General features: G+C 41.9%; 1 protein-coding gene across 1 annotated transcript in view; it reads left to right on the forward strand.

Moving 5' to 3' along the window:
• The first annotated feature begins 1,206 nt into the window (after nucleotides 1-1,206).
• The window catches only part of LOC118402566 (MAGUK p55 subfamily member 7-like), a 36,913-nt gene continuing 25,727 nt past the window's right edge, over nucleotides 1,207-12,392 (forward strand). The window contains exons 1-5 of the mRNA XM_052477362.1: nucleotides 1,207-1,219; nucleotides 2,891-2,976; nucleotides 4,389-4,469; nucleotides 4,837-5,033; nucleotides 5,545-5,609. Coding sequence (XP_052333322.1) covers nucleotides 1,207-1,219; nucleotides 2,891-2,976; nucleotides 4,389-4,469; nucleotides 4,837-5,033; nucleotides 5,545-5,609 — 442 coding nt within the window. The remainder of the gene's footprint in view (nucleotides 1,220-2,890; nucleotides 2,977-4,388; nucleotides 4,470-4,836; nucleotides 5,034-5,544; nucleotides 5,610-12,392) is intronic.

A 12,392-nucleotide genomic window follows, 5' to 3' on the forward strand; every position in this document is an offset into this window, starting at 1 on the left:
GGCATGGGTCCTGAGATCCTCAAAAGGTTCTACAGCTGCAACATCAAGCTGCCTCACTGCCTGGTACGGCAATTACTCTGCCTCTGACTGCAAGGCACTACAGAGGGTAGTGCGTGTGGCCCAGTACATCACTGGGGCTATGCTGCCTGCCATCCAGGACCTCTACACCAGGCGGTGTAGACCCCAGCCACCCCAGTCATAGACTGTTCTCTCTACTACCGCATGGCAAGCGGTACCGGAGTACCAAGTCTAGGACAAAAAGGCTTCTCAACAGTTTTTTACCCCCAAGCCATAAGACTCCCCCCCAACCCCTCTTTTTCATGCTGCTGCTACTCTTTGTTTATCATATATGCATAGTCACTTTAACTATACATACTACCTCAATTGGGCTGACCAACCAGTGCTCCCGCACATTGGCTAACCGGAATATCTGCATTGTGTCCCGCCACCCACCACCTGCCACCCCTCTTTTACGCTACTGCTACTCTCTGTTCATCATATATGCATAGTCACTTTAACCATATCTACCATATACATACTAGCTCAATCAGCCTGACTAACCGGTGTCTGTATGTAGCCTCGCTACTGTATACAGCCTCACTACTGTATATAGCCTGTCTTTTTACTGATGTTTTATGTCTTTACTTACCTATTGTTCACCTAATACCTTTTTTTGCACTATTGGTTAGAGCCTGTAAGTAAGCATTTCACTGTAAATGTTGTATTTGGCGCACGTTACAAATACACTTTGATTTGAAGCAACAAGCAGCCTGGCCTCCAATTCAAGTGCTTATTGTGTAAATGTATATATGTTTTCAATAGATCTTTGGCAACGAAATATAGTTCACGTTGTCAATAATTCTATGGAGTTGACAGTTGTTTTGCCTCAAAGTTGCGCATGCATCGGTTTTGTTGCACCCGTCTATACTCTCCAATTTGTATGCTATTGTACGACCGCTAGTCCATTCGTAATGTTATCTATTCGTTATCCATCCGTAATGTTATCATATCATACTTAATGGAAGGACACAAATACCTACAGTATTTCAGACAGAATTCACAGTATGTTACCTGTAAAAAAAAATCTGCCAATGTTTATATGACCCCGTTTCAAACAGTCCCATTTTTACCACTTTCTTGCCAGTATACCCCCTTATACATCCCAGTGTGTAACCGGCACTGAGGAGGTTGGGAGGGGTTGGAAACATGGGCAGGAATGGTACACCCAAATGATCATTGTGCGTCAGGACGTCGGAGTCTCAGCGCATAAGAGCCTAGTGTGTGCCAATGCTACTTCTCGATTATCGCTTTCAAGAATATACTGCAATCATGTCTACGTCCCTTGGCGTGTTTTACTGTACAGCGATTCTTACCCCCTACACCTTTCAGATATAAAGAAAAGGCGGTATAAAGAAGTTTGTATGATAAAGATTGCAGGTTTTGTCTACATATGAAAGGGGTAAAATAAGCAAACTAAATCATACGAATTGCCCTGAGGCCAGGTTGGCTCATGCTGCAACAATATGGAACATTTGCTGAGGGTTAAAGCCATAGAAAATAGCTTTTAATAACATTCCTATTGTCAATTTATTGTAGTCTATTTATAGCCTAAGTAGCTGAATTTCTTGGTGCTAAGGTAAATTGTAGTCACACAACCTAGTCTATGGAAGCCACACATCTAAAGGTGTAACCAGGACAAAAGCCTCAAGTTGGAAAGACAACATAAGGAACAGGGTTACAGATAAACCTGGGGGCTGCAAAGTCTTTCCATACTAAAGCTTTGGAGAGTCAATTCTTCCATATCTTTGCTGCCATATATCTATAGTGACACATTGCAGAGTTTGAGCATTGTTGTGTGTGGGTCTCTATCTGTGTGTGTGTGTGAACAATCGTGGTTGGTTGGTCTTTCCGGCCAATAATAGAAAACATACCGTTATGCAGACTGATAAGTATTACCAAACTTACACGTATGGATGTTTCGGGATCTGTTTTATTGACGCAATATGCCGCCATTTGTCTGAGCCATAATGCAAAGTTCTCCACCTTGACGTGACCTGGTTGTTGGTAATGGCATGAGATGCTGTTTCCAATGTGTTTTTCATCCCATTGATAACATCTGGTAAAAAAAAAAAAAGTGTGATAACCTCTCCAGCTATGTGATTATGGCCATCACACACTCAAATGGTTCTGTCTCTAAACAAATTACGGTGGCAAATTAAGTGACATTTAAGGCCTGGGGTAACAGCATCAATGTTCATGGCTTTATTAGAAGATTGCTAATTGGGAGCAGCAAACGGTGAGCAGACATGATTGTTTTCTCTGATATTAACATCATTGAAGACCTTGTTGTACCATCTGTCTATCTTTTTGGCCTTCACTCACTTTCTCATCCCTCCTTTTTTTCTTCATGCTCCCTTTTGTTTATCCAGCTGTCTTCTCTTTCTCTCTCTCTTTCTCTCTCTCTCTTTCAGGGGGCCACCATAAAGAGAGATGAATCCACTGGAGCTATAGTTGTAGCAAGGATCATGAGAGGGGGTGCTGCAGACAGAAGTGGTAAAAATAATTTAAAAGTGAATTGATGAACAATTAAATTGTAATATATTACATTGGGATGTGTGAAACTTACTCCCCGCCCTCGAAGTGTCCCCACTTGCGACAGCAAATAGCTAGCTTTATGAGTGGCGCCAATTGGTAAGACACTTCAGGAGGGTGGTCACGTGTGCTTGCAAGTCAGAGGAGTTCTTGTCAGGTATGGGCAGAATCAGGAGGAAATGGTACTAAGCAAGCAGAGTGATGTCCTTCACATATATACCATGTAATAGCAGTGTAATCATATATTTATAAAACGTTTCAGAGAATTTAGTGCTCTTTAATCAAATATATTTTGCAGGTCTGATTCATGAGGGCGATGAGCTAAGGGAAGTCAATGGAGTCCAAATGGAGGATAAGACACCGGAGGAAATCATTCCTATTATGGTATGTGTGGTCTGTTTCAAGTCTGTAAGTCTGGCCAAGTGAGGCTAGTGTCTAGCTTAGATGTAATGTCAAAATGTAGATTTCCGCCTAAATAGACATACCCAAAAGTAACTGCTATTCATGTGTAATACATGATTCTGGCATGCCCAAACTTGGTATATTTGGAAAGAAGACATCTCGGAGATTTTGAGGAAATGATCAGAAGATAGATTAGAGCTACATAGCTCAGAATACACAAGATCATGCACACACAAAAGTAATCTTTCATTGACAAGCTATAAGTGAATTATTGATGTCCAGAGCTGGAAACACATCAGATGGCTTCCACAACATGTGAACAATATCAGAAAAAAACTGTGATTGATAGAAACGGGCAGATGTTTAAGTGGTGTCAGTGTTATTAATTCCAGTGCTATTACACATTTACAGTCCCTAAATGCTATTTGTTCAGTATAAAAACACAATTTCTACCATATCAACCTCACTCAAACATTGTGGTGGTGTAATGGGGTATATGGGGTACATCCAAGTGTCCTTTCAACCGCTCCAAAGTGTCTGCATGTGATAATTGCACTGTTTTTGCACAATGGATGTGCCTAAAAGTTATTGTTCACTATAAAAACTAAATTTCTTCAACACCAACCTCTCTCAAACATTGTGGTGATGTCGGGGGACATACAGGGGATATCCAAGTGTTTTCATCAAATTTTTCATGCGCAAAAATATAGTCACTCAGTGGACATTCGATTTTGACATGAAGTCATACATCATCAGATAACAATGGAAATAGGCTGGAATTGTTCTGACCAACCATACCCCACATGTAGCTCCAACACAGACCAAATTGAAGCTTACCTTGTAAGATATTTGCTGTTTGGTGAAAACGTTGTGTAAAATAAACATTTTGACTCTCAGGGCTGGTGATCAATAACGGTAGGTCACAGGCAGACAAATGAGACCCTCATGGTCTGTGGAGTCCCGGCTTTCGGTGTGAATCAAACCATTCTGTATTTATTTTGTTTATGCTTTACAACGCTAACCGGAATGTAGGTAGCAGCCATCTTGAAATGAGGTCATCGGCTTGGCTTGCCCTTATACATTCATATGCCCATATATGATAGTAAGACACCAAATATTTTAAGGCACAGATCAATAGCCAAGATACTCAGCTTTCCACAGACACCCTGCTTTTGCAGATGGGAGCTACCGTTCTCACACCAGACTGAATTGAATAAAATAAATCAAATAGGGTCCCCAAATATGGGAACTTTACATTTTAAGAGGCTAGCTGCTTGTAAGCTTGGATCGTTGTATGTATTTGCTTGCATCACACATCCCTGATGTGTTTGTGTGGTCTGTGTACCTGTCTGTGTGTCAGTCAAGTCTACATTCTGTGATTATCTTTGTGCCAGGCTCAATCGCAGGGAGAGGTGACGTTTAAAGTGATACCGGTACCTGGCATCAAGGAAAAGCTGTCAGCCAATGAGACTATGGTAAAGCTATTGTGCTCTGCTTATATTGGTTCTTTGGCATTTCAGACAAATAACAGCATCTGAGTATGAGATGGCAACATGAAACCCATACACCACCTTCACAGCACATTCTCCTAGGATGTTCAAGACTCTATTGTTGAATCATTGGTGGCAGGTAGCCTAGCAGTTAGAGCATTGGGCCAGTAACCGAACATTGCTGGTTCCAATACCTGAGCCCGAGACAAGGTGAAAGAGCTACCTAACCCTAATTTGATCCAGGGGCGCCGTACTATTATTGCTGACCATGTAAATTAACATATTTCATTGCACATATCTGGTCAATTTTTTAATGAAGTAAAGCTCTTGTGTTTTTTGTTGTGGTTCTCAGTTATTTGTACGGTCGCTCTTTGACTACAATCCCGAGGAGGACCCTGCCATCCCCTGCAGACAGGCAGGGCTGGGCTTCAAGAGGGGGGACATCCTTCAGATCGTTAACCAGGAGGACGACACCTGGTGGCAAGCCTGTCGTCATGGTGAAAGCAACTCCCGAGCAGGACTCATCCCCTCCAGGCAACTTCAGGAGAGGTGGGCCTCCATGTCCATGGGCAATCTATGCACAGACATTCATAACTACCCTCACATCAGCATTGTGTTAGTTTGTCTTATTATGTAGGTTTCTTAACTCCAATCTTAACTTTTCTCGAGTTAAAAAAATGGTTATTTGACAGCAAAACAAACCGCTATTGTACGTCTATATCACTTTGAGATGACATCTCAAACACGAGAACAGTACATGAATGTTCAATTAGAAGATGAGAACACAGTAAAGTCCCCAGTTTCTATGGTCTTTTAAATTTGAATGTTTTCAGTCAAGCATGATGCTCCAGAAAGGTTTTAACAACAGTAAAAAATAAAATAAAAATCAGTGAAGGGGGGGTCAACCTGGAGTTCTGAACCCTTTGATGAATTGAAACTAGACAAATTGAGGTTTGAGGAACATTATTCCTAGTCTGATCCATTATGGCACCAAAATTGTTCAGTCAGATAAATTATACTCTATACAATGGCCTAACTGTTCTCCCCTTCTTTCCTTTAGGAGAGTCGCTCTCCAGCGGCCCAAAGCCTTATTTAAACCTCAGAGAGTCCCAAACAAAGTGACAGGTGATGATCTCTCCAATAAACCCCCACCCCACCTGCAGAGAATGAACAGTCATTTAACACTCTCCCAGGACAAAGGCCGAAGGTTTAAGGTCATACATGAAGGTCAAGGTGAAAGTCACACGTCAGGGACATGCCACATGTGGAAGGGAATCCCTTAGGATCGCACCAAGGTCAATCAATAAACCATCTCAGAAAAGGTCCTAGGAATCCTGTTAAAACCTGTTTTATGACACAGCTTTTATTTTTAGCCATAAGAGTATCCTCAGCACTTTACAACCAATGTTCTACTCTGTTTGGATACAGGTCCAGATCTGGGTTAAATACACAATACTTTCAAATACTATACATTTACATTACATTTACATTTAAGTCATTTAGCAGACACTCTTATCCAGAGCGACTTACAAATTGGTGCATTCACCTTATGACATCCAGTGGAACAGCCACTTTACAATAGTGCATCTAAATCTTTTAAGGGGGGTGAGAAGGATTACTTTAACCTATCCTAGGTATTCCTTAAAGAGGTGGGGTTTCAGGTGTCTCCGGAAGGTGGTGATTGACTCCGCTGTCCTGGCGTCGTGAGGGAGTGTGTTCCACCATTGGGGAGCCAGAGCAGCGAACAGTTTTGACTGGGCTGAGTGGGAACTGTACTTCCTCAGTGGTAGGGAGGCGAGCAGGCCAGAGGTGGATGAACGCAGTGCCCTTGTTTGGGTGTAGGGCCTGATCAGAGCCTGGAGGTACTGAGGTGCCGTTCCCCTCACAGCTCTGTAGGCAAGCACCATGGTCTTGTAGCGGATGCGAGCTTCAACTGGAAGCCAGTGGAGAGAGCGGAGGAGCGGGGTGACGTGAGAGAACTTGGGAAGGTTGAACACCAGACGGGCTGCGGCGTTCTGGATGAGTTGTAGGGGTTTAATGGCACAGGCAGGGAGCCCAGCCAACAGCGAGTTGCAGTAATCCAGACGGGAGATGACAAGTGCCTGGATTAAGGACCTGCGCCGCTTCCTGGTGTGAGGCAGGGTCGTACTCTGCGGATGTTGTAGAGCATGAACCTACAGGAACGGGCCACCGCCTTGATGTTAGTTGAGAACGACAGAGTGTTGTCCAGGATTACGCCAAGGTTCTTAGCGCTCTGGGAGGAGGACACAATGGAGTTGTCAACCGTGATGGCGAGATCATGGAACGGGCAGTCCTTCCCCGGGAGGAAGAGCAGCTCCGTCTTGCCGAGGTTCAGCTTGAGGTGGTATATAATAATATATACTGCAATACATATTACAAATTTTCACAAGGAGTAGCTCAGTTAATCAGTTAACATACTCAAAGCACTATGTACTACGTCAGTGTTTCCCAAATGGTAGCAACTGATGGATCTTGAATAGTTAATCTAGAGCAGTGGTCCCCAAACTTTTCTGAGCCGACCTCACTTTCTGAGTCAAGAAGGCTGAGATCTGACACTCAGATTTTTTAAAACATGACTTAAAAACAGTTCTGTTGCAGTGATGTTTGTAGTAGGCTATATGCCCAGTACATTATCACTGCATATTGGATATGCTTGAATTGCCCTGACAATGTTGTTCTTCTTATACCATTTAAAAATTATATTTCAAAACTTGAGGTATATGATCACACCTGTAATAGGTAGATCATCATTTGTTGTGTTACTTGTGAGGCAAAGCTGAGTGAGCATACATTTAAATGATGTGCTTTCTTTATTTACTGGACTGATTTTGTCTGCATCTGATTGCCAGTCTCAGCAGAGGGAGAGCATCCAAGGGTCCGCCTCTCACCGTCGGACCGTCCCTCAGCTCTCTCCTCTCCATTAATAGTGAAAGCGGCTAGGCGAACCGAACAAATGAGCTTGCATACTCCCTTAAGAGCTACACTTGAAAAAAGTGGCAATAGTACTGTTTGTCCATCTTGAGATGCCATAGCCAGTATACAGTAGTCAGACTTTTTCTAAGATAACTCAAGAAATCTGTCATTAATTTTGATGCATCTAACTAAGATGTTTGGTGCAGTATTTCTCAAGTGAGAAAATGTGTATGGAAACAAGTCGTCTATCATTGAATGACAACAAATAATTGAAGAATCCTTACTGTTGACCAATGACCGACGAAGGGGCGTAGACTTCAGCTCCTGAACTTCGGCTTTCCTCGAGAAAATATTTTGTGTGCACGAACAACCCCCCAAAAAAATCCCTTGCCAAAGACTAAAACGAACAAACATGTCATCACAATATAGTTTGCATGAACTGTTCCGAACTGTTTCGGATGGGAAGCATGCGGGCGCTTGCACAAATGTATGTTACTTGTTTGACCAGAGAAAGTAAAATTAACACTTGATATTAAAAACACAGCCGTTAATAATAATAACGCAAGCCTAACGCAAGCCTATTGAACATAACTAAGCCCAAATGAGATTGTATTTGAAAATAACAATTTTATAGCTTGATTGAGACACGATCACATCTTTTTTATTTTGTGGGAATACTTGGGAATAGGTTTCCTAATTTTAAACACATTTTAAGCTGAATTCATGGTGATTTTAGTATTCTTTTACCCAAAACATTTGTATTATGTTTTTTACTCAACTTTGGGGCCCCCCAAAAAATCACTCGTGGGCTGATTTTGGCCTGCGGACTGCCTGATGCCAACCCTTGCTTTATGGGCCTATTTATGAACCACTGTTTTATAAGTATTCCTTCCTTCATCTGTGTACAGACATAACTAACTACTGTCTCCATGATTCACTTGTCTTGTTTTGTATCCATGCTTCTCAGAAAAGGAGGAAGGTACTGCTTGCTTTTCATAGTTAGTTTTTTTTTACATTGTTTGAAAGAAGACCATTTAAACCCTCCGTTCAAAATAATAATATAAAAAAAGTAATGTACTGTACTGATTTGATTAGGAATTAAAACTATGTTCTGTTCCTTGATCCATCCTTTTCTTTCCCACTCTCCTGTGTTCTGCTCACTCTCTCTACAGTGGTGGAGGATGCAGACTATGGAGCTATTACTGGAATCCACATCGGTGAGATGTTACCTTTTCCAGGGATAGGGATGAGGAAAATGTATCATCACCTTACTACCAATAAGATCCAGACACGGAATGAAAAACCAAGCAGGGGTTGAACTTGAGACGGACTAGAACCACAAATTGACCCGGGCATTTCTAACATACCTGCCCATTTTTAGACAGACCCATCAGGTTAAAGATGGACCAGCCCATCTGGCATTTTCCCGAACTGCCATATGGTCAGTCTGTTTCTGGTTTGAAAAAAAGCTCTATTTACAAACCAGATTATTCAATCAGTATGTGCTCCCCAGAGCTATAGGGGAAGCCAAGGAAAGACCACGAGTTTTAAACAGCCAGATAATTTTCCCCATTTCTTCAGATCCCTTGGATGTGTTTGATGCCGGTTTAGCAATAGTGTGTGTCAGCGCGTTTGTGTGTGTGTGAGAGAGAGAGAATGTGTGTGTGTTTTTCTTTATCGAAGCTTAAAATGCATTTCCCAGACAGAATAATAGCAACAATGGGTAGCTGTCTGATCCTTGTTCATGGTCACCGGTGCATTATTAGGTTTCAAGCAGCAAGATCATGAGAAGAATAGATACCTGCATATTTGAATAGCTACCCGCATATTTGATGTCAATGGAATCCTCCTATATCATTTTGCACTCCTGCTTCAGGTTTGACTGAGTTAAGTGTCAGGTGTTGTTTATTATTGGCTACTGAAGTTACAGCATGTCATATATTTGTGCTGCGCATGTGTAGTGTCTGTCCAGATTCCAGAACAGGATGTGGTAGCGCTCTGTACTTTTTCTCAGCTCCAAAGTGATTGTTTAATGGATGCCACACGACTGACAGCACGCTAGCTATCAATCAAATTGATTTATAAAGCCCTTTTTATATCAGCAGATGTCACAAAGTGCTATAATGAAACCCAGCCTAAAACCCCAAACAGCAAGCAATGCAGATGTAGAATCACGGTGGCAAGGGAAAACTCCCTAGAAAGGCAGGAACCTAGGAAGAAACCTAGAGGCAGGAACCTAGGAAGAAACCTAGAGAGGAACCAGGCTCTGAGGGGTGGCCTGTCCTCTTCTGGCTGTGCCGGGTGGAGATTACAAGAGTATGTGGCCATTTAAGATTATTCTTCAAGATGTTCAAATGTTCATAGATGACCAGCAGGGTCAAATAATAATCACAGTGGTTGTAGAGGGTGCAACAGGTCAGTACCCCAGGAGTAAATGTGAGTTGGCTTTTCATAGCTGAGCATTCAGAGGTCGAGACAGCAGGTACGGTTGGAGAGAGAGCGAGGGAGAAAGAGAGCCAAAAACAGCAGAATTTGGAAGAGGAGATACTGGAGAGGAGCAACAGGTGTGGTATGACATGCATGTGTGCTACATGTGAAGTGCACTGAAGTACTCTAGATTATTTAGAGGGAAAAGGAACATAGGTAAACTTCAGAGTGAAGGAGATGCAGTGTGAACTTCATAGTAGTTTAGTGCTGTAGCAGGAAGTTTACATTTGAAAGTGAAGCAAAATAATACACGCACTGACTGCAGGTTTTAGTATGTTCAGTACAGTACTGTGTTTGGCAGTGCAGCTAGGAGAGAAACACAATTATTTTTCCTATTTTAGATTCTGTCGATAATTTCAGACTGACTCTCGGTGAAAGCGTCTTGGAGATTGTTTTCAGCATGCTCAATATCCTATTTCCTTAAACGACATGAATATGCTGTTGTCAATGTAATCAAATTAATCAAATCTGATATTGGTTTAATTCAATATCTGCCACCCTCTTCCAACTGTGCTGATTGATAAAGTCGGTAAAACTCATTCTTTAAAAGCAAAGTCAACACAGACAAAATGACAGTAATTGTAGCATGCAACAAGGAAAACAGGCCCAAATTCCTGTTATGCTTACTGATTTAAACTGCAACTGATGTCATAGCAATGTAAGACCCACATCTATAGCAGGCAGTTACACCATGGAGGACATGCCAATCCGGGCCAGACCACATACACATGGCATAGGCTCTGTTTTCATTCAAGCGAATGCATGAGAGAACATTCAATCGTATGTTGTCCTCTCCTTAGTCTCCTCAGAGTGGTGGAGTTGAGCTGTTGAGATGGTCGACAGTGCTTGTCAACAGCTTTGGTGGTGAGACTGGTGACAGTTCTGTGTGATGTTCTTTTAAATCTCATACACATTTGCCTGTCTGCAGTTCTTCCTTCTCATCGTCATTGCTGCATGTCATCATACCCAGCACTCGAGACGCTTTTATTTTGCTCCCTGTTTGTGTAATTGCAGACATCCATTAGTCTGCTCATCTTACATTAAATATGGTGACTATATGCAGTAGGATTCATGTAAGAGATGTACAGTACCAGTCAAAAGTTTGGACAAACCTACTCATTCAAGGATTTTTATATTTATTTACTATTTATACATTGTAGAATAATAGTAAAGACATCAAAACTATGAAATAACACACATGGAATCATGTAGTAACCAAAAAAGTGCTAAACAAACCAAAATATATTTGAGATTCTTCAAAGTAGCCACCCTTTGCCTTGATGACAGCTTTGCACACTCTTGGCATTCTCTCAACCAGGTTCACGAGGAATGCTTTTCCAACAATCTTGAATGATTTCCAACATATGCTTAGCACTTGTTGGCTGTTTTTCCTTCACTCTGCACTTCACTCACCCAAACCATCTCAAATGGGTTGAGGTTGGGTGATTGTGGAGGCCAGGTCATCTGATGCAGCACTCCATCACTCTCCGTCTTGGTCAAATAGCCCTTACACAGCCTAGAGGTGTGTTTTTGGGTCATTGTCCTGTTGAAAAACAAGTGATAGTCCCACTAAGCACAAACCAGATGGGATGTCGTATCACTGCAGAATGCTGTGGATTCCATGCTGGTTAAGTGTGCCTTGAATTCTAAATAAATCAGTGTCACAAGCAATGCACTATCACACCTCCATGCATCACAGTGGGAACCACACATGTAGAGATCATCCCTTCACCTACTCTGCGTCTCACAAGAACACAGTGGTTGGAACCCAAAAATTCACATTTGGACTCATCAGACTAAAGGACAGATTTCCACCGGTCTAATGTCCATTGCTGTTTCTTGTCCCAAGCAAGTCTCTTCTTTATTATTGATGTCCTTTAGTAGTGGTTTGTTTGCAGCAATTTGACCACGAAGGGCTGACACATGCAGTCTCCTCTGAAGAGTTGATGTTGATGTGTTACTTGAACTCTGTGAAGCATTTATTTGGGCTGCAATTTCTGAAGCTGGTAACTCCAATGAACGTATCCTCTGCAGCAGAGGTTACTCCGGGTCTTCCTTTCCTGTGTCAGTCCTCATGAGAGCCAGTTTCATCCTAGAGCTTGATGGGTTTTGCGACTGCACTTGAAGAAATGTTCAAAGGTCTCGAAACGTTCTGGATCGACTGACCTTCATGTCTTAAGGTAATGATGGGCTGTCATTTCTCTTTGCTTATTTGAGCTGTTCTTGCCATAATATGAACTTAGTATTTTACCAAATAGGTCTGTCTTCTGTATACCACCCTTACCTTGTCAAAACACAAATTATTGGCTCAAACACATTAAGAAGTAAAGAAAATTCAAACTTTTAACAAGGCATACCTGTTAATTGAAATACATTCCAGGTGACTACCTCATGAAGCTGGTTGAGAGAATGCCAAGCGTGTGCAAAGCTGGCAAAGGGTGGCTACTATGAAGAATCTAAAATGTAGAATATATTTTGATTTGTTTA

The sequence above is a fragment of the Oncorhynchus keta genome, chromosome 23, assembly GCF_023373465.1.
Source record: "Oncorhynchus keta strain PuntledgeMale-10-30-2019 chromosome 23, Oket_V2, whole genome shotgun sequence".
NCBI lineage: Eukaryota > Metazoa > Chordata > Actinopteri > Salmoniformes > Salmonidae > Oncorhynchus > Oncorhynchus keta.